Below are 24,873 nucleotides of genomic sequence, written 5' to 3' on the forward strand. Positions count from 1 at the left end.
CTCCTCCAATACGGGTTGGTGGAATATACATGTGGCAGAATTTCAGTGAAATTAGACACATGCAAGTTTCCTCACGATGTTTTCCTTCACCGTAAAACACGAGATGAATTGTAATCACAAATTAAGCACATAAAAATTCAGTGGTTTGAACCCACGATCATCGGTTAAGATTCACACGTTCTTACCCCTGGGCCATCTCGGCTCACAGATAATATTGGTTAATAAATAATAATTATAAAATTGTAAAAATGGCTAAGATCGCCCAATTTGTCACAAATAGTGATCAGACACTTAGCTGTATGTTCGTTTGTCTGTGCCTGGATATGTATATATTTTTTAATTTTATTAAATTTTATAATAGTTTTTCGAAGATAAATAAAAACTTCATGTGTACGAATTGTTTATATTTATAAAATAAAGTGCATATTATTTTTTTATATAATGTAATAGCGCGGTAATACAAGGAGCTTAACAGATATTTTATCAATTAGGGACACGTAGAATGGTTGTGAATTCGTTTTAATCACTCTATTCATAATAACCAGCCTCATTAATACTAATGGTTTATTATCCTTTTTGATCTATAATGTTTTCAACAGCTTTTAACAGTGTATTTTGTTTTGTTAGCCAAATATAATTTAATTATAAGTAATATTTAATTTTAATTTTTACATAAAGTAAAATAAAATAGTGTGTTAATGTCCCACAGCTGGGATAAAGAGTTCTATCTTCTTGAGATGAAGTTTTGGCGCTTATACGCTGTTTCAATACATATATAATCCTAACTAATTCTTACGAATGATATAAATTTAAAAGTACGTTAATTGGTATTTTAAGTGTTCATCAGGACGGATCGATGTAGTTTTTTTTTTGTAGTAACCATAGTAGTTACTAGTCTAAATATATTTACAATAATAGCACGCATTTCATTTTTTTTTATGTAATGTATTTAAAAGTATAACTTTAATATTTAACTTTAATTGAATATTTATTTAAACTGTAATTTGTAAGCACTTATTTTTTGTAACGGCTTAAAGCCGATTTAAATGTATTTTACGTTATAAATAATACTTTTAAAAGCGAATGTGCATGCACACGGCTTACCGAATTAACAGCCGTCATCACAACATGGGCGTCGTCGCGCCGCTTCGGCTACCAGTTCATTCTGAAACAAATTAACACATTACTCATATAATTACCAATATAAATGAAACCGCAAATTTACGTAACCGAACATATGTACGACTCCATCCACTGGAATATATCAAATATAATAAATGCCCATTGATGGAGGGTCATTAGCGTCAATCGTAAATTGAATTAGTCCAAAAGCAATATCGTAAATGCTTCTCAAAGCGGGTCGGCCTTGTTGACATCTCGGATGTGCGCTGACTCAATGCAGTCTCCGGCTACGCCTTACAGAACACAGTGGAAATTAATCTGTATTACGCTCGAATATCGCCCGTAATACATCGCGATAAGATTCACAACGTTACGTCGTAAGCTGATAATAAGATACGTTGAGACAAATAGAATAGCCGCGTTCACAGTCAGTAGGGCAAACGTCCAAGTCCATTAATAAAATTGAATCAGACGAACATTCCGAAGCACAATATGTGCACGTGTGGGAATAAATAAAGACGCCGGAATGCCAGCGTACAGCGATGCAAACGCCAGTAGTCGAAGCTACTGGCATTATTACTGTCACTGATATGACTGCATGATACTGGCGAGATTAATAAAACAGTGAAAATAATAACCGACGTTCATATTAGTAAAAACTGTGTAAATTTTGAGACACATAATACTATTAACTAATATATATGGATATGTGTATGTAACACGTTGTATTGCCACACACACACACACACGTTGTAACCCTACTGGAATTGTCATTTAGTCACAGGAACACACTTACAAGAATATGTCAATATTCTTTATGTTTTTGCCAACAGTATAGTTCCACGAATACGATCATAAATAGAGCAACTTTATATGATTACAATTTCGTGATTCTATATAAAGAGCATTATATATGTGTTATATAAGTTAGTGACTTCGTCAGGTATATAACTATGGCACAGCCCCATTATGGTATAATTTACAACTTTTCTCTGTTCATTTCCAACTGCTAAATGTGAACAGGCAGTGTTACATATTTCACGTTACTCTAGAAATTCATTTAACAATATTATTAAAATTAACTAATATAATTAGTTTATAAAATTTATTGTAAGAAATATAAAATATTTTATACAAATAAGTGACCGCTAGTCCTTTATGATAAGAAAACTATCGATAAAGCTTATTGATAGATCTATTGAAATTGTTTATATCATAGGTTATTGATATACACTAAAGTATTATGAAAATCTTATAACGTATTATTATACACAAAACTAGCGTTACACAGGTGATGTTTGAAGATTAAACTGAAATATTTGTGCCAATAAATGACTTACTAATGCGGTAATATTCAGTTTTCACCAAAAATATTGACCCAAAATTATGTGAAACAAACTTTGATAGGCGGCGTAAAAATTAATTATTATCCACCTGCCGTCAAATTAGTGTTATTAATGGTGTAACGCTTTTGTATTAGGAATAATGATAAATTACTATTTTCTTCAAAGTGAGCGCGAATAATTTAAAAAATCATTTGTTATGAGACTTAAGCTGTTCTTGAACTCATGACAGAATAATATGATGTATTGGTTTAGAAGGTAGGTTTTATTTCTGTCACTGATAATATTTTATAATTGTATTATAGGTTACTTATTTCCAATATTTTTACAAAAACTATATTATTTCAGTAAGACTTAATAATTTCAACATGAAAATACAATGAGTCATACATGTTAATTTTGATTCTCGCTACTGATATTCATCTAATGCCTAATACAATAATTATTTAAGATACGAGTATATTTGTTCATATAAAGTTAACTCTTAACTACCATCAGTTCTGCACACGTCCCTCCCTCCCGACTTCTACGGAGTCCTAAGCCGAGGTCCGGCCTCACAGGAGGCACCCTTAGGACGTCCGTCTCTCTTGAGCCCTGTGTGGCTCCCAACATCCGGCTGAGTTCAACTCGCTCATCCCGCCTGGTGACGCTGTAGAGGCCAGTAAGGCCAACAGTAATACACAAACCGAAAAAAAACAGATCTTTACCTAGAACCGTATCTCCAACATCAGTAGTCCCAGACTCATGTCTGTGATCGTCGAGCTTTAAGTACTCGCGTTTACATATGTTGAGTAAAAACCTATGTCACCAGCCTAAGTAATCGATCTGACTGACCTTTTGACGTGAAATGATTTTGAATAGTTCAACTGTAGTGATGTGGACAAACATTGTTCATACTATCAAACTTTAGTCTTGATCTACACAATCAAAGACAAAGGACATTATTTTCCACGTTTCTTGCCTAATATATCGCATCGAACGTTATTTTTGATACACCGAAATATAGAGAAAAAAAAATACCAGCAGATACAAGAGTATTTTTTTTTTTTTTTATAGAATAGGAAGGTGGACGAGCATATGGGCCACCTGATGGTAAGTGGTCACCAAACGCCCTTAGACATTGGCATTGTAAGAAATGTCAACCATTGCTTATAGCCAATGCGCCACCAACCTTGGGAACTAAGATTATATGTCCCTTGTGCCTGTAATTACACTGGCTCACTCACCCTTCAAACCGGAACACAACAATATCAAGTATTGCTGTTTTGCGGTAGAATATCTGATGAGTGGTTGGTACCTACCCAGACGAGCTTGCACAAAGCCCTACCACCAGTATATAAGATCGCAAACATAAAATCATATAAATGTTAAGCACTACTAAAATACAAGCTTATATTTAAACCACCAACTAAAGTGAAGAAAAGAGCCGATATACGACAAAAATATGGTAGATAGATAAAGAGTACCTGCTGCCACCTTTTAGCACCATGAAATAATAGTATTGCATTATCGTCGCAATCCTTATTTGGTTAATATGAAAAGTGAGTTTCTTTGTCTGTTTGTTACGCTTTCAAATCTTAGCTTACTTAACCGATCACTATGAAATTTTACATACACATTATCAGGGATACAGAAGAGGAGAAAGGTTATTTTACTAGCGTTCGTCACACGAGTGCAAACCCGCGGCCGGAAACTAGTTACATATATATTTCAGACAGCAGATTTGACTACATAGTAATTTTACATCTGCCGGAAAACGTCCACTGCTGGAGAAAGGCTTCCCCCAAGGATTTCCAAGATGGCCGGTCTAGCGCTACCCGCATCCAACGGCTTCTCGCGACCCTTACAATATCGGCGTTCCTTGTAGGGGCCTGCCCACGTTGCGACTTCCATAACATAATATAACACACAGTGAAATTATATAAAAGCTTGTAATAACTAACAGATTATATTTTATCTATTTACAACAATAAATTGAGCTTAGTATACACTTGTATTGACACCAGCATCGAGTGGTGAGTAAATCCACCAATCACTTCCAAGATTAAACCCACACATACTAGTAGGTGAAGTTAAATAAATGCTTGTAAATAAATATGTCTGCGGTACTTACGGAGCCAAAAGATCGTTGATATATAACACCCACAGTTTGACGTAGAAAACTTTAGACGTATCATGTGAAATAAATGAAGTATTTCTGTAAACAATTGAAGTTCTCAATGATTTTAGAAGCTCTAAGCTAAGACAAAGCAGTCACCATGTCTTCAGAACTAATCTCGAATGTTCGAGTTTGACAACGCAACGACAAATGGACAATTATTCTCAAAATTTATTTGAACTAATAACATATTTTATAAAAAAAAAACAATTCTCATGATATTTCAAACGTAATTGGAAAATATTTTACACCAGATGTAAATTCAATTCAATTAATTGAAACCAATTGGAGGGTACATCACAACTCATTTCATTTAGTTGTAACATACCATTGAAACCTTTGAGGGATAGTTAAAAAAGTCCTGTTTTTAATTCAATCAAGGCTTTTTTTCAACAGCCACCGTCAATTTATTTTAAATACATAGCTAAAAAACGAATTGCCTAGTTCTGAAGTCAACTAAATAAATAAAGAGCTCCCCTTACATAACACAATAAACTCGCGCATTTATGAGTCAACATAACAAGCATTATACCTTAATACACAATTTATATATCCCTTCATAAATTGCAACACAAATATGCATAAAGATATTTAATTTTAAAATATGACCAACCTTAACAACTCAAATAAGAGTCGCCCGATGTCGTATGAAAAATAAAATAAAAATATTATAAAGTAAAGACAAAGCGTTGAGTTTATGAAGCGCGCCCATCATTTTTATCACTTTGCTTGAAAAACTTTAATAAAATGGAGACACGACGGCGCAGGTGAGATATTACATTTTTATGTGCAGCTTGTATTTAATATTTCATTTTATAAAAATACATATACAATAGTAGACATAGACAACGAATGAACCAGTTTTCATTTACCAAATATGATATTTGGATATAACATGGAAGTTACAATGTGTCTTTAACACTTACTGTACAATTATTCATATAATTAAGCAAATTCTTAAATGTTCATTGTTGTAATTTATGCATTACAAAATAATACAAACATAACATATTTTTTAATACAAACTTTAAAAATATTACATTTATAATCTTACAGTAGAAAGCTTATTGACTATAATGCCGACATCTATGTTTAGAACCACTTACCATCCATTTGCAAAATAAAAAACTCGTCATTTTCCTTTGGTATTTAATTACAGGGTATTTGACGTAAAATAAATGGTATATTTTTTGTCAAAGTTGAATAATATGTACTCAATTTGGACATATCTACTACTTTCAAACTTCTCCTATTTGAAAGTAACACATGTGAAAGAAGCTAAAAAGAAACCGATTTTTTTAAGTATGAACGTACATGACTTTGATATGAAAGTCACATTATAAGAAGTTTGAACGGTTACATGACCTCCATGTTTGAGGTAACAATCGGATGAGGATGAGCAAATTGTGATGATGAGAATTGTTTCAGTCCAATAGTTTTCATGACTTGGTCAAAGTGAAATCATCTCATGTCGTATTTACGTTTTGACACGTATATACGACTTACCGAGGAGACCAAGACCCCCAACTACTACCTACTGGTGGTAGGGCTTTGTGCAAGCTCGTCTGGGTAGGTACCACCCACTCATCAGATATTCTACCGCAAAACAGCAATACTTGATATTGTTGTGTTCCGGTTTGAAGGGTGAGTGAGCCAGTGTAATTACAGGCACAAGGGACATAAAATCTTAGTTCCCAAGGTTGGTGGCGCATTGGCTATAAGCGATGGTTGACATTTCTTACAATGCCAATATCTATGGGCGTTTGGTGACCACTTACCTCGTCCACCTTCCTATTCTATAAAAAAAAAAAAAAGTTTATCAAATATATTTTTTTAAATAGGTCGCTATTTAGTTAAGCCTTTTGCAAAATATGTCACATGCCTTCATTTATAATTTCGTTACGAACGTTTTAAGCAACGTTGTGAATAAAAACATGTTATATAACAAAGAAAAAAAAAAAACAGGAAAAGATGACTACAGATATTCAGTAAAAAATTATATTTTCAGCTTTATAAAATCCATTGTCACAGAGATTTTGTTTTAATGACGATAAAATAACGATAGAAAAAGCCTGCGAACAAACCGCCGTGAGGCAAATAGCCAAACCATTAATAAAATTGAATTAGTATCGTATTGGCCGACAATACTCGGTCACCGGACAGAGCGCTTGATAAATCTTTCAAACCGAATCAAATGAAAACATTGGCCTCCAAACCAATAGAACAATGGCCAATTTACTAACGAGTCTTTGGCTGGTTTTTGGCGCGGAAAGATGGAGTTTATGTACTTTCATGTTTTACAGCGAATATTGAAAGCCGATTGTATTTTCAATCTTTTTACGATATAATGATTATTACGTTCATTCATTTTGTGATTGTTAACTTCTTTGTGCATCTCCAAAGCCCTGAAAAAATGTGATCTTTGATGTCAACTATAAAATGTTATTGTTGTTTGTTGGTTTTAGAGTTAACAACGATCCTTAATGCCATTTATATATAAATACAAAGAAGCAATCTACTTATATTAAAAAGGTATGAAGCTATTTTGAAAGCCGACTTTAGTATATACATTAAGTAAGTATTTTAAATAATTCTACATTTAAGTCGAATAAATATGTTTATATGTTACTTACAAATGAATGTGGCATATTTTGCAACAATAATACTTGACGCTATGTTTAAAAATAATCCAATACGACCCACGCGCCACCTATTGTACACTGGTAAAAAACCTATTCGCAAATTTTACCGTCAACTATTCTAATCCATCGGGTGAATTGTATAGGAAAACATATAATACAAACAAAGAAACATCATAATAATGTTATAAATGAGAAAGCAGCTGTCTGTCTGTCTGCTAATGCTTTGACAGCTAAACCGTTGAATCGATTTTCTTGAATTGTGATATTTCATTTACATATTTACATAAAATAAACTAAGTTTTCAAAACTTTGTCAGTGTAAATAATAAGATCGTATTATTTTAACAACAAAACTTTGTTGTTAAAACCTTCAAATAAAAACTGGTATAACAATGCATACTATGGAAGGTCGAGAGCCGGCGCCGCGTCAATGGGAGACTGTTCGAGGCCTGTTTATTCCACAGTAAAACATTGTTTTACGACCAGCATTGCCATTCGATGTTCCACAATGCGTAAATAATTTTCACTTCTTCTTCAATAAAGAGACCAACATCGATATCATTATTCTTAAGTACTGATTGGCAAGAACACGTCGACGACTCGATAAATAATAATATTGTCGTGAATTATGTCTTCCGCTTTCGATCATATGGTTTATTTATTTGATATAAGTAAATCCCAGATATAATTAAATAAAAAAATTGCAATATTATATTGCAAATAGTATGTTTGTACTATGCACATTGCCTGTTACAGTATAAATAATATGTAAAGAGGTATAATAATAATAATAATATAATAATCCTAAACATTTCGTTACTCTCATAAAAATACTATATATATATATATATATATATATATAAGCATAGATCATGGTATCATGGTACATACCCATGTAGCATAGATTGAAATTGTATTCCACAAAATTTGTAACATCGCGTGTTCAGCCCAAATAAAGTTCTCTACATTAGGAACATAAAATTCCATACGCCAGACAAGCGCATGTTTCGTATCCGGAAAATTCAAGCTAGCGGATGTAAACGGTAATTTATGATTTACACGGATAGTTAAAATGTTGTTATTTAATTTGCTCTTCAAAGTTCATAAGTACTTAATTTGATCGAAGTATTTAATTTTTTTGATATTGTGTCCATGGTATTTTTTTATTTTATTTATGCAAGGGTTTTTTCAAGGTGCTTTTGCATTTAATCTTATTTAAATTCACTATTGTCGTGGTTTTTTTGTCGTATCTACTCGTTTTTCTATCGTACTACATCGAAAGTATGATATTGTACTTTTGATGTAGTATTTTTAAGACAACATTAGTATTTCTCTGTAATAGGAAAATTAATTACCAAAAATACTTTATATTTACGCTTGCTACAATAACAAACCTTCTATTTCTCTGCCGTCTTCTGGTAATTAAACATGTTGAGGGGTTTCCTAAGCACCAACCTTAAGCCCCTCTGGACGTGATTCTTGCAGGTAGGGGGGAGTTTTTGTGAAGCAAAGATTTCTCTAATGTCGTTCACAGACGGCTACTAAGAGTATTTCTTCGTGGTAAAGTAAAGTTATTTTAAAGATATTATGCTTTAAGCAATTTATCTGAAGTTTTTCTTTTTTAGTTCAAAATAAACACTAAAAATTTTCTTTGTTTTCGGTCAGTTAAAGACTACAACGATAAACATTAAAGCAGTCTTAGTTATAATTGTTATTATTACTTTAATATCTTTGTTTATAAATAGATTCATAATAATAAAAATATCCTGGGACATTTTTCACACACGGCCATCTGATCCCAAATTAAGCTTGTACAAAGGTTGTGTTATGGAAACCAGACAACTAATATACTACATATACTACTTAAATGGTCTGAAACAAATGAATCCAATTGTAGATTGAGCCGAGTTCCGCGACTAGTACTGCCTAGACCACATTTGCAAGCATTTAGAGGCAGCTTTCGTTTCGCTGCTTCTAAGTGTTGGAACGATAGCCCACCTCCGATTAAGAACAGTACATCTCAAAATAAGTTTAAGGCACAATGCAGGCAATGGCTTCTATCTATTATGCAAAAGACGCAATGTGTCTGGACAAATGTGTGTAACTAAACTTCAATATTTAATTGTTACTTTGATTGTAATTTATTAAAACATATATCTCTATTTGTTTAAACATTTTAAATATTTTATTACTATTTTATTTTCATTTTTTATTCAATATGAAATATTTTCCTTTTTCTAGAATTTAAATAAAAAAAAACAAAACCTCAATGTTTTAGTAATGCTTGCATGTTTTCTTTTATTTTAGCCTATTTTGCGTGTTATAAATTGTATTAACTTTTATTATTTAAGTAATTTTATCTCCTTTTACCTTTTACTGCACTGAATGTAGCGTTTGTGTTTTTTTTTTATAGAATAGGAAGGTGGACGAGCATATGGGCCACCTGATGGTAAGTGGTCACCAAACGCCCTTAGACATTGGCATTGTAAGAAATGTCAACCATCGCTTATAGCCAATGCGCCACCAACCTTGGGAACTAAGATTATATGTCCCTTGTGCCTGTAATTACAATGGCTCACTCACCCTTCAAACCGGAACACAACAATATCAAGTATTGCTGTTTTGCGGTAGAATATCTGATGAGTGGGTGGTACCTACCCAGACGAGCTTGCACAAAGCCCTACCACCATACTTATGGTTGGCAGCATATGTAGAAGGCGTAGACTGAAAAGCAGCCTAGCTGAGACTACGACCTTTTACCAAATTATGATATTGTTAACTCTTTTTTTTATGGTTATGTACCTTAATTTTTTTTCTTTGTTTCTTTTTGGTGAATAAAGTTATTTAATATTATTATTACTATTACTTTTCTTTTGTAAATGCATACTTATATAGAAAATTACACCCAGACTCAGGACAAACAGACATGTTCATGCACACAAATGTCTGTCCTGGGTGGGAATCGAACCCACAACCTTCGGCGTGAAAAGGCAAGTATCTACCAACCACGCCAACCGGCTCGTCATTGTTTCTAAATCATTCTTTATTATAACTATATTTAAATATATAAATATATATATATCAATAAAATAATGTCTTTATTCTCAGTCAACAAATACGAAGACAATTGTCAATAGTTATTACCGTTTGAAATATAACACGTCATATTCAGTTCCAGGCAGAAAGAAATAAATTTTTATGGATATTAAAATTCATAGCACGAGCTCGTCATAATAACAAGGATCGAAAGCTTAACGTAATCTTCTAAGTTCATTGGGGAAAATAGAAAATACGCACAAGAATAGACCGAAATTCGAGCCGCAACTGTATGGTGAATACAAATGTTTGTTGCGGAAGGAATTCGAACTTTCGATTTGTTACGTAAAAAAACCTTGCAGCAAACCGCTGTCAATTGCGTCGAATATTATCAAATAATAATAGCTCGATAGAACGTTCATTATACAAATAACCAATCAGTTGAATCTGTACATTAGCTATTTTTAAATGTCATTGTCAACATTTTTAAATATCAATTTAGTTGACAGTGTAAATAATAATGTTAATAAATGTATAATTAAATTAAAACTCAACATGTAATGACAATAATACCAAAAACACATTTTTGTTTTATTAAAATATGCACATTTTGTAAGCAATATTTTTTTCAAATACTTCAAATAATACAATGTTCTGAATTAAGATATAATGGCTGTCGACAACAATTGAAATCGTAATTATTTTTACAAGTCTACGTCACAGAACTGACGCGTTCTGAATTCCACGCTGGTTTACTTAGCAACGTGTTACTGTCTATCTATTTAAAAATCCGCTTATTTCGACGTTGCTTCGTCATGAAGTCGAGAAAAAATTTCAATGGTCGACTTTAAAGCCAGTACACATTACAACTTGCCTCGTACATTTTCTGCAAAGATAACCGTTATTAAAGCTAGCTAGAGCAATTTTTCTGATTCTTTTCTGTTTTGCTTTAGACTTTGTACTTGTTTTTAATATTCTACCTAAGTATTATTGTTTTCTAACATACATAAATTATAAATAAGGTTAATGATAATATCCTCCTGATAAATGTGTGATCAACGAGACTTATTAAATTTGCAGGAATTGAGCAACACAATTATTTAAATGTACAACCAGTACCAGTACCAGCCTGTGAATATCCCACTGCTGGGCTAAGGCCTCCTTTCCTTGAGGAGAAGGTATGGAGCTTATTCCACCACGTTGCTCCAATGCAGGATGGTAGAATACATATGTTGCTGAATTTCAGTGAAATTAGACACATGCAGGTGTCCTCACGATGTAGTCCTTCACCGTGTATTCCTTAAATGTAAAACATTTAATGTAGTTTTTATTATTGAAAACAGAAATATCATTGAGGTTCAAGAGTGTTTTGCTTTTTTCTTTAATATATAGTTGTAATATGAATAAGTTATGCTTCATATTGTTTGTCGTGAAACATCTATTGACGTGCCTTGGGAGTAAGAGTTATGCCGTGACGGCGAAAGACATGACGTTATCTTATAATGTCATGCCCACTCACTGCCACTCTCTGTGCATGTGTGTGCGTGGCGCGTTTGTAAGTATACTATTACTTCGTACACATATATATTATTATTATGGAAATAAGAAATAGATATTTATTTTATATTTTTTTATTGGCTTGCTACATCAGCCGGGTGTCAGTGATGTTTTATTATTTAAAAACGTTCCTGTCCGATTTCCGTAGTGTGAACTGGCCCTAAGACGAACGTTAATGACTTAGAACATTTTGGCATTCGTGTACCTACGTATACGTTATCGCGCTATTATTCTTCTTGTAACGTTGTTTTTGTAAGATGTCGTATGGTTGAGGCGAGCCAAGAATGTAATCCGTTTAATGGGATCGTAAGCGATGTATCACCGTATATTATTACGTGTATGGTATTTTTAGATATACGTTTTGTTGATGGCTTTTAAATTTGGTCAAGCTATCTAGTCTGGATGAGCTGAGACTTTATTAATCGCCGTAATTCATTATAATATAGGTACGCAGGTATTTGTGTTTACTATTTTTATTTATTTATTATTTTTGTTCGCAAAACATACATGTTGGATATAATAATTTAAATGGTATACATATCAAAGCGATAAATTATAATAAAATAATTAATTGAATCTTACTACTTTCAAATAAATCAATAACAGTTTCTAATAGTTTTACCGATCTTATATTAATTTAAAAGATAATCATAGCTTAATAATAACTATAGAAAATAAGTTTATTAAGAGAATATGAACACAGAACACATAGATATTGTTGCAAGTCCAATGCGCATAAAGTAGTTACGAGTTTTTGTTAAAATTTTATTGAGACATGAAAACTCGTGATCTACTGTTAAAATAATTTCTTAATATTACAAATTTGTATAGATATAAAAATATGCAATATCCTGTTTTATCTTTGAGAACATGAATCAGACAGAAAGAGATATTTGGACACAATAACGCAATATAAAACACATCTATATAATGTGCCACGCCGAAGTAGGTCGTGCAGGAAATAGATTGCGCGTTTGTGATCTTCCGGTGATATTTTCTTGCTTTTCAAATCGTCATGATATATTTTTCTTACAATCAATATTTGGTGGCTTACTTGTTATTGTTACAAAATATCGTCATACGTCTGTCTGTGTATTTATATTTATTACCATTTATAAGCTTTCATTTATATTCACTTATTGGTTGTGCAAGCCTATTTGAGTATATTCTACCACCAAAAAACGATTACTTAATATTATTGTATTCCGCTTGGAAAATTGAGTAAGTCACTGTAATAGGGCAAAATATCTATGTTACTTACTATCAGGTGGCCCATCTGCCTAACTATTTTATATAAAAAAAACACTTATTATTATATGTGTCTAATTGAACAACTGTATTTTAAAACAGTTCCACACAAATAAACACAAGTTTTGCACAAATTTTTGGTGCTGGTATACTATAAAGTATTAATATAAATTAATTTGATTTTCATTAACATGCATTAAATATATTTATGCATATACTCATCGTCCACTGCTGGACATAGGCCTCTCCAATGGCACGTCACTGAGCTCGATATCGTCTATATATCGTCATATGTCGTCAATCCACCTAGCTAAATATATATATAATTTTTACCAATATTGGACAATATTGGTAAAAAATATATATGCAATTGTCCAAAAAAAAATTATTTTATTTTGCGTCCTAACTTTTTTTAGTAGTTAACGGACAATAATATTTTTCTAGATATCTGTTTTAATTTTAAAAAATAGCTATTTCAAGTCACTACATAGAACCGACAGAAGGATAACGTCACAAATATATGTAACGTTTTAAATTCAATCGTTTCACTACTAATCTATTCGACCTTGTTGTTTCTTGTTGTTAATTACGCACTTCGCGCCCAAAAAACTGAAAATCCTCTCTTATTTATTATAGTTTAAGAACATCTATATTAATTATATTTGACTATTTGATTTTAAAATATAGTTTTCGTAGATTTACAAAATTATTAAGTATTGTTAATGGAAAATATCAAATTCGATGACCTAATTAGTCGCTGAAGCTATTTTCGCAGTAATTGCCTATCGAGCATAAAATTAACGATCTCTTAATTATCATTCGAGTGTTTATTAAGCAACACTTTCATGGATTCCTAAGTCAACGAGTTGAAATCGAGTGTCAATACATAAGTAAAAATTTTCGGTATAAAATCAAATCAAAATATTTACATCTTTCGTTAAAGTTATTTTAAGAAGTCAAATTCTCTAATTTTCGAATTTCTTGATGGGATATGTACCATCGCCAATGAAGACTGGCTCTGCAAGAATTATAACATGGTTAACGTATTAATTTATGCTTTATGGTATTTAAGATGTTTTTACTCTAGTAATAAAACTGCAGTGGCTCACGGCCCTTAAAATCGGAACATTGCAATACAAATCATCAATGCTTAGAGCTAGATGACTTTGCCCTCATCATCATCATCATTTTCAACTGAATTTTGAATTTGCCCTACTAATAGTAAAATTAAATTATAGATTAAGTTCGAAAGTTATAAAGTATAGTAATATAAATTATATAATAACTAAGTAGGTAGTTATATTATATGTTTGTTGGAAAGTTTCAAGCTAGCCGCACTACGTTTATAATAATTATTAATACCGCATAAAAAAAGTGTTTTCATCATATTCTCCTAAGTATAACTTATGTTCGCACGGGTTAGAATTTCAAGGTCAAATTAAAGCTCAATGTTTCTGAAGTGAAAACGTTTCAAATTTGACACGTGAATACGTTTGCAATGTATATAATCAGCAAATGTACGATTCTTATGTTTTTTAATTCCGTTATATCATGAGATATTACCGGGAAGAGTGCCAGCAAATCAGTAATTGCATTTCACAAAGTAAATATCCACACCACTTTATTTCGATGTTTTTGCGGTTAAAACAATAATTACAATACGACCAATGAAATAATTATGAAACGCTCTCCGAGTTTAAATATTAATGTGTGCGAAAGCTTGCGGCTTCTTCTTGAGATTTAAGTTAACAAGGAATGAAGAGTGGAATTAAATTTTATATTTGTTAACTGTCATGCATATGATTTTCTTATTTTTTTAATACAAGTCTTAAGTTAACTCTAGCTGTCCTACGCACACAGTTTGAATATCGTTTGTACTTAACTAATCTACACAGTAAATCCATTCTTTATGAATAGGCTCTTCGCGTAACAGGTTCGTAGTGTCAGAAAAAAACATGCAATATTGACTATAATCAGGACTATATCCTATTCCAAGTTATAATCAACGCATATATCATATTTGAATTTGCTCTGTCCCGTTAATATAATAATAATAATATCCTGGGACATTTTTCACACACGGCCATCTGATCCCAAATTAAGCTTGTACAGTGCTTGTACTATGGCAACCAGACAACTGATATACTACATATCCTATTTTTCTTTTATAAATATATAATTATATAGATAATTACACCCAGACTCAGGACGTCGTTGCCGTGTGGTGACGCTTGCCGTGTGGTGACGGCGACGAATATCACCACCCCATCTCATCCCGTGGGGGGCGTAGAAGTCGACCCGAGGGAATATACACCAGAGAACGGGCAGCAGCGTCTCTCTGAGTACTATGACTAACTTACTGCGATCGCCAACCCGTCTGCCAAGCGTGGCGATTATGGCATATCCCCTCATGATTCGCGCAACTAAACCACGGCCCCTAGTCCCCGGCAGCCCTGCTATTCCTAGCCTTGGTAACAGCTGTGGTAACGGCGGGGCAGGGGGTGCTAAGAATCCCCGGCAGATTTCATGTTACCAACACCGACGACCTCTGGCCCTGGCAACATATAACACGCGTACACTGCGGACCGACGAGAAGATCATCGAACTGGAGGAAGAATTGAGCAGGTTACACTGGGATATCGTCGGATTATCCGAAGTCCGAAGACAGGGGGAGGATACGATGATCCTGAAATCCGGTAACCTTCTCTATTTCCGAGAGGGCGATCAACTGTCTCAAGGTGGTGTCGGGTTCATAGTCCACAAGTACCTCGTTAACAACGTTGTGAAAATCGAGAGTGTGTCGGCTAGGGTGGCGTACCTTATACTCAGAATCACCAAGCGGTATTCTTTGAAGGTCATACAGGTATACGCGCCGACTTCGACACACTCCGACGATGAGGTTGAGGTCATGTATGAGGATTTATCTAAAGCCATACATACCAACAAGACTCATTTCACTGTTGTAATGGGGGACTTCAACGCGAAGCTGGGCAAACGATTCGGTGATGAGTTAAAGGTGGGACCTCATGGAATTGGAGACCGCAACACTCGGGGCCAGATGTTGGCCGACTTTATGGAGAAGGAGGGACTCTTTATGATGAACTCCTTTTTCAAGAAGCCGGGTCAGCGTAAATGGACCTGGGTGAGCCCTGATGGGAAAACCAAGAATGAGATAGACTTCATCTTGTCGACGAGAAGACAAATATTTAATGACGTCTCCGTGATCAATGCAGTCAAAACTGGGAGCGATCACAGACTCGTAAGATGCTCGTTAAATATCAATGTTAAACTCCAGAGGTCCCGACTGATGAAGTCTACGCTCCGACCATCACCTCTTCAAATCCGAAATCCCGAAGCCTTTCAGCTCGAACTCCAAAACCGATTCGATTGCCTAGCAGACTGCGAGGAAGTGGACACATACAACGACAGGCTTGTGGAAACTGTCCGTACGGCTGGGTCTAAGACCTTCAAGACCAGCCGTACAAAAGGAACCAAAAAGATCTCTGCCTCTACCCTACGGCTTATGGAGGAAAGACGGAAAATGATTCTGACGTCCCCAGCTGATGCTGCCGGCTATCGGCTGATCAACAGACGGATTTCAAAGTCTCTAACTCGCGACACTCGCCAATTTAATACAATGCGCATTAAAGAGGCCATCGAGCGGAACAAAGGCTCTAAAGTGTTCGCCAGAGATCTGTCTGTTGGTCAGAGTCAACTGACAAGGCTGAAAACTGAGGATGGCAGAATAGTCACGTCAAGATCTGAGCTGTTGGAAGAGGTTGAGAAGTTCTACGGTCAGCTGTACACGACAGCTCAATCACCTGTCAGTAGTCATGCTGCAGATCCCAGAGCAAGACTAACCCGACACTACACTGAAGATTTTCAGGACGTCAGTCTTTTCGAGATTAGAATGGCTCTCGGACAACTCAAAAACAACAAGGCACCTGGTGATGATGGTATTACAGCCGAGCTTCTGAAGGCGGGTGGTACACCGATCCTCAGGGCTCTTCAGAGGCTTTTTAACTCCGTCATTGCCAAAGGTCAAACGCCAAAAGCATGGCACAGAGGTGTGGTGGTACTTTTCTTTAAGAAGGGTGATAAAACCCTTCTGAAGAATTACAGGCCCATCTCACTGCTGAGTCATGTTTACAAGTTGTTTTCGAGAGTCATTACGAATCGTCTCGAGCAAAGACTTGACGACTTCCAGCCACCCGAACAAGCCGGATTCCGGAAAGGCTTTAGCACCATAGACCACATACATACGCTGCGGCAAGTTATACAGAAGACTGAGGAGTATAACCAGCCACTTTGCTTAGCGTTTGTGGACTATGAGAAAGCCTTTGATTCGATCGAAACCTGGGCCGTGCTGAATTCTCTTCAAAGGTGCCAAATTGATTATCGGTATATCAGGGTGTTAAAGTGCTTGTACGAGAACGCCACCATGTCGATCCGACTCCAGGATCAGAACTCAAAACCTATCCAACTGCAGAGAGGTGTAAGACAGGGAGACGTGATATCTCCGAAACTGTTTACCGCTGCATTGGAAGATGTTTTCAAGCTTCTGGACTGGAACGGACTTGGCATCAATATTAACGGCGAGTACATCACTCATCTTCGATTTGCCGATGACATTGTAATTATGGCTGAGACCTTGGAAGACCTCGGCACTATGCTCGATGACCTCAGCAGGGTTTCCCAACAAGTGGGTCTAAAAATGAACATGGACAAGACGAAAATCATGTCGAACATCCATGTTGCACCCACTCAAGTCAAGGTTGGAAATTCTGCACTCGAAGTTGTAGACAACTATGTCTACCTAGGTCAGACCATCCAACTAGGTAGGTCCAACTTCGAGAAAGAGGTCAATCGTCGAATTCAACTCGGCTGGGCAGCGTTCGGGAAGCTACACGATATCTTCTCATCCCAAATACCGCAGTGTCTCAAGTCGAAAGTCTTCGACCAGTGTGTGTTGCCAGTGATGACTTATGGATCAGAGACGTGGTCGCTCACAATGGGCCTCATAAGAAGGCTCAAGGTCACTCAAAGGGCAATGGAGAGGGCTATGCTCGGAGTTTCTCTGCGAGATCGAATCAGAAATGATGAAATCCGCAGGCGAACCAAAGTAACCGACATAGCCCGAAGAATTGCTAAATTGAAGTGGCAGTGGGCGGGGCACATTGCTCGCAGAACCGACGGCCGCTGGGGCAGAAAGGTTCTCGAGTGGCGACCACGAACCGGAAGACGCAGCGTGGGCAGGCCCCCTACAAGGTGGACCGACGACTTAGAACGAGTCGCGGGAAGCCGTTGGATGCGGGCAGCGCAAGATCGGCTAACGTGGAAATCCTTGGGGGAGGCCTTTGTCCAGCAGTGGACGTCTTTCGGCTGGTGATGATGATGATGAGACTCAGGACAAACAAACATGTTCATGCACACAAATATCTGTCCTGGGTGGGAATCGAACCCACAACCTTCGGCATGAAAGGCAGGCATCCACCAACCACGCCAACCGGCTCGTCATTTAAGAATTATTGATAAATAAACAATATTAGTAGTGACATAAATTTATTATTATTGCTGATTGCCTTACCTTGCTTAAATATAAAAAAAGGAATTTATCATAACAGTTATACAAAATGCCCATTATATTGTACTCGTGTCAGAGGGACCCACACCTCAATAAGTAATTAATTTGCAGTAATAAAGTAATTCGTAGTATTTTATATAAAATCGCTTAAGTAGAATGATTATAGCAATAGTATTAGGAGGGGTGATTGGTATACATTTTCATGTTATTGTGATGACTCAAAATATGACTAAATATTATTATAAATTAAAAGCGTACAAAGTCATTATTTCTAGTTATAGGTTAGTAAAGGATGGATTAAATTTGATAGGAAGTACTTAAAAAAATAACATAAATGTACAAGGACATAATCTAACACTTCAGCTCGAAACTCGAACAATTCAAGATTATAACAAAGTTTCGAATGAAACACTACGGCCAGGAGAGGAAATTTCACGAGTCCCTTAGCGAGATACGGCTTAATTAAATAGGAAAACGAATTTAAGGGTGCAGCCTTAATGATAGCGGACCGAAAGCAGGTCACTGCGAAGCGGAAAGCAAATAAGACATTGATATTAGGTAAGAAATTCGCTAATATTTTTTTCTGTTTCGTTCCATTCTGATTAACACTTTGATTACTACTAATTTATAAAACCCACCAACATCCGTTTATTATGTAATTGCTTGCTGTGGTCTCCTTTAATTGAAGGACCACACATATTTTAAAATATTATTCCACGATGAAATGTACTCGTAAGTGTGTATTCTTTGTTGGAGATCCTTAATAAATAAATAAATAAATCGATGGTATTTCTACCAACGGCTTAAACTAATGGGCACGTATTTTTCGTAATTTTATACCACTGCCCTTTGCTACCAATTATCCGCTGGAATGACCAATGCAACCTTAGTACTAAAGTTCCTCATGATACGTCCTTACGAAAGAAAACCATTTTCTTTTAAACTTCGACGATTCTTTGTTGCTGGTATGTGCGTGAGATGAGATAAAAAGTCCCAAAAGCCGTGTGAACGTATTCTTCTTGATAAACGACTACGTTTAGAAGATAAGCTTTCTTTCAAGTCTGATTATGCTTTGATTTCTTACTTAGAAAGAAAGATACGTAAGTTAATCATTGAATCACGTTGCTCCAAGTCTTTTTTCTATTGCATTAGGTAGGCGGACGCGCGAATGGGCCACCTGTTTATTATTTATTTATATATGTTAAGCGGACTGAAAATGAGCCTGTTAGTAATTTGTCACCACCGCCTATAGACATTGGCGATGTACGAAAAATTAATTATTCCGTACATCGTCAACCTTGGGAACTAAGATGTTTCGAGCCTTGTGCCTGTAGTTACACTGGCTCACTCACCCTTCAAACCGTAACAACTAAATATTGCCATTTGACGGAAAAATATATAATGAGTGGGCGGTACCTACTCAATGAGAGATGAGATTTACGTGTTTTAACTACTGTACCTATAATTAGCCTGAGGTATAAAAATATACCAGGTTTCAAAATATGTATTATAGCTATCCTTTTGTTTGGGAAATAAAAAAGATCCCAGGGGACAGTCGAAAACTTTATCTGCGTATCGCGATGCGAATTAAATTGCGAGAATAACAGCTCGTAAAAAAGCCATTGAAGCCAATTTGATTATTATGGTCTACCATCCCTCTATATAGTTGATGTAGACTCAACTTATAGAACAAGTTTTCAATCAAAATATGCTTTATTTAAGTTAGACTCAATGCATATAAGTTTTTCAGATTATTTATATTGCAACTAGTGCTTTAGTAGCGGCTTCGCACGCGTCATAATTGAAAATTGCTAACTACCAATTTTCATCTCTTTCTTCAGAAACAAAGAACATTCATACAATATTTTATCCCCTTTATTACTGGTGATAGAGCTTTGTGCAAGCTCATCTGGTTAGGTACCACCCGCTCATCAGATATTCTACCGCAATACAGCAATACTCTGTATTGTTGTCTTCCGGTTTGAAGGGTGAATGAGCCAGTGTTACTACCAGCCAATGTTATAAGGGACATAACATCTTAGTTCCCAAGATTGGTGGCGCATTGGTGATATAAGCGATGGTTAACATTTGTTACAATGCCAATGTCTATGAGCGTTGGTGACCACTTACCAACAGGTAGCCCATATGTTCGTCCGCCTTCCTATTCTATAAAAAAAAAAACCTTAGCTGTTGAATTTTCAAAAATCCTTTCTTAATGCTTACCTACTGTATAAAAGGAAACCGTATCCAAATTTTCATGGTGCTAGCTAGACCCAGTAGTTATGGTTGTGCGTTATTATTTTATATATATTAGATTTTTGTGATAGACAGACTGAGTTTTATAATAGTAGTAATATGCACACATGCAGGCTTAAATAAAAAAGAAAAAAGTACTTTTAAATGATTTTTCACGATTGAATTTATTGGTTGGATTATTTACCACCGGTGCGGAAAACGATATAATGATATCTAAATAAAAATAAACGATTCAAATCTTAATTCGTGTACATTCATATGATGATTTGTTGAAACGAAATATGTTTATAGAAGACCTCGAAAGCAATTACAGAGCTCCAACAAAAGTTCTAAATTAAACGTTGTATTTGGCTATACATGCGTCGTATAAAACACGGCGACCGCCCGAGGCCTGCCCTGTTACGCTTTTGGAATTGTTTGCGGTTAACAACTACAGAACATAGAGAATCTGTTCTAAATAATTCTTGATATACCGCTACGTAATGGTTATAGTATTCTTGATATACCGCTACGTAATGGTTATAGTATTCTTGATATACCGCTACGTAATGGTAATAGTATTCTTGATATACCGCTACGTAATGGTTATAGTATTCTTGATATACCGCTACGTAATGGTTATAGTATTCTTGATATACCGCTACGTAATGGTTATAGTATTCTTGATATACCGCTACGTAATGGTAATAGTATTCTTGATATACCGCTACGTAATGGTTATAGTATTCTTGATATACCGCTACGTAATGGTTATAGTATTCTTGATATACCGCTACGTAATGGTTATAGTATTCTTGATATACCGCTACGTAATGGTTATAGTATTCTTGATATACCGCTACGTAATGGTTATAGTATTCTTGATATACCGCTACGTAATGGTTATAGTATTCTTGATATACCGCTACGTAATGGTTATAGTATTCTTGATATAATTACCGCTTATATTTTCCTTAACAAAAAAACAGTCACATGATTAATATTATTAGAAGAATGATCAAATTTCACTGGTGGTAAAGCTTTGTGCAAGCTCGTCTGTGTAGGTACTACCCATTCATCAGATATTCTACCACAAAACAGCAGTACTCGGTATTTTTGTGTTCCGGTTTGAAGGGCGAGTGAGCCAGTGTAATTACAGGCACAAGGGACATAACATCTTAGTCCCCAAGGTTGGTGGCGCATTGGCGAAGTAAGCGATGTTTAACATTTCTTACAATGCCAATGTCTATAGGCGTTGGTGACCACTTACCATCAGGTAGCCCATATGCTCGTCCGTCTATCTATACTATAAAAAAAAATCTCCTACATAAATAAAAAATATTTGCAAGTAACAAAAGAGTTAAATTTTGTTTTGATTATATGTGTGTGTTTATGTGGGTACGTATATATATATATATATATATATATATATATATATACTACATACATAGTATGCTTGTGTACTAAATTCATAGACATACATATGTATAGCATACTTCGAGGATTTAAATTAATGATTTGAAATTGTACCCGTAAATTTATACATAAAAACAAGTGTAAATAAAGTGCCTTAGTTATAATTTTATTATGAATCAATATTCACACGCGGCTTTGCCCACATGTTAGGGGGAGAGTGGCGAGTATTAGGTAAAAGTAGACCGAAGGGGTTCAAGCTTGCTTCATACCCAATTTTATCAAAATTGGATCAGTGGTTTAGCTTTAAAAGCGTAACAGATGGACAGAGTTACTTAATCATTTGCAATATTAATAAAGATATTGATTAATTATTTTTCCTACTGCTTGGCTAAGGCCTTCTCTTCCTTTTTGAGGAGAAGGGTTGCAGCTTATTACACTACGCTGCTCCAAAGCGAGTTGGTGGAATACACATGTGGCACAATTTCAATGAAATTAGACACATGCAGGTTTCCGTCTCCGTCAAGCACGAGATGAATTATAATCACAAATTAAGTGATCTAAATTTAAAAATTACTTAAGTCTAAATTTTGTATCACTGATTCCTTGATAATAAAACCGACACATATATTTAAAAAAATATTTTTAACCGAAATTGCTCACCACAACGTAGCGAACGCTTCGAGTCGATGTAAGGCAACATTATGAACAAGAAACTCAGCAGTTCAGCGCTCATAAAACGGAACAAGATTCCCGCTAAGTCTCGCTAAGTTTCGTAGCTGACTTTGCAGTCTTCCTTCCCTATTTCAAGAGACAACTGAACATAAAGGTGATTACTGCAAGCGTTAATAATCATTAGTAAAATTACTGTTGCTAAAAATAAAAATAAATGTCGTCTTGATATATGTCCAACGTTGACACTGAATGTTATTGAAATAATTTGTAATTCAAGCCCTCCAGGCTATTTCAAATTAAAAAAATATATTATTGTATATTAATTATCAATGTAAAAAATAATAATATCATAAAAAACCCTTCTTTTTTTTCTTCTTCTCCCCAGGGTTATTTCTGAATCGGTGGTATATTTATGATAATCAATAAGTAAATATAACGCTTCTATATTAAATAAAGATTTTTGATTTGGACTTAGACTTAAAAAAAAAAAACAATAAATAAATATGAAGTAAAATCAAGACTGTTCGTTGCGTTAGCGCTCGTTCGTAAAACTGTTAGATAGCCGATAAGTGTGTTCCCAAGTTAATTTTTTTTATTTTAAATTTTTTATTTTATTAAATCCTGTGGATTTATATTTTACAAATAATTTCGAAATAAAATCAAATTCTTGTTTTTATTGATATTAGAGATTTATGATAAACTTGAAAATAAAATTCGTTATGGTGGAATGTAACTGGTACAAAAAGTCATACAAAATGCCCATTGATATTCAAAACCATACAATCTATCCCGAGCTAAACGAAATACCGAGTTGATTTAATAGCGATGCTTAGTGCTTACTAAATTAGGTTCCTCAAAACGTGAAACGTCTATCCTGTAGAGCCACTTAAGAAATAATAAAGCACTAGATGCATAGCAATATTACGAACGAGAAATTCTGCAGTTGGTGGTCATAATATACGATAGATGAGAGATTTTCAGTAAGTCTTCCTAACTTGCCAAACTGACGGAGCGTTCTTCGAGAGCATTAACTGAGCACAAAGGCGATTATTACAAGTCTGTAACTGTTGGTCTTCTTTCTAAAATCGATGAGACGTGGTTATTTCATTATTGATAAATTATATTTAAATCAACAAAATATTGTCGGAAGTGTCTCTTATTTATATTAGATATTCGTGAAATTCAAATAAATTCAGTTGCATTTTTTTGATAATATTAATTAAAATAAATGATTATTGCATATTGTAATTTTGTTTTTTAAGGCTAATGTTGCGCCGCAGAACACAATGCACGAGTTTATATAAGCGGAATTCCACCTCCCAACACTTCTGTATCAAACCACACATATTTTAACATACAAGTTGTAAATCGCGAGTACATACGATTACGTGTCACTAAAATGTGAAAGTTACCAATATTAAAATGTCATGCTTATTTACTAATGATTTTATCCGGCTCAATTTTGCTGGCTTATTTATAAAACTGATAACTTGCTTTACACTTATCCAAGTGCCAATTCAATTATATATCTGTTAAATTTCATAAAGATCAGAATAGTGGTTCAGCTATAATGAGGAAACAAACAGACCAACAAAGCTGCTTTCGTATTTATAATATAAATCTAACACCGCATTAAATGGATGAAACATTTTGATAAAATAAAATGGAGTCAGATTAGAATTGACCAAGGAGATGTTAACTATACAGAGCCTTCATTAATTGGGACGCTCTGAAAGTAGTTTTACGTAAAGGTGAGTTCGGTTGGTGAAAAGTTTCGAACTCCTAACAACTGCGACCTGACCGGTATCACCTGAACCCAACTAGCCACCAACTAATCCATTGGAAAGTTCCGTTTCATTAC

The 24,873-nt window shown here is 34.8% G+C and overlaps 1 protein-coding gene across 3 annotated transcripts in view; it reads right to left on the reverse strand.

Annotated features, from left to right (window-relative positions):
* Positions 1-24,873, reverse strand: part of LOC126775760 (zinc finger protein 541) — a 239,789-nt gene that overhangs the window by 167,862 nt on the left and 47,054 nt on the right. For all 3 annotated transcript variants that reach the window (XM_050497844.1, XM_050497843.1, XM_050497842.1), the window contains exon 2: positions 1,105-1,165. In XM_050497844.1, coding sequence (XP_050353801.1) covers positions 1,105-1,122 — 18 coding nt within the window. In that variant the 5' untranslated portion in view covers positions 1,123-1,165. The remainder of the gene's footprint in view (positions 1-1,104; positions 1,166-24,873) is intronic.

This window comes from Nymphalis io, chromosome 19, assembly GCF_905147045.1.
Source record: "Nymphalis io chromosome 19, ilAglIoxx1.1, whole genome shotgun sequence".
In the NCBI taxonomy this organism is placed as follows: domain Eukaryota; kingdom Metazoa; phylum Arthropoda; class Insecta; order Lepidoptera; family Nymphalidae; genus Nymphalis; species Nymphalis io.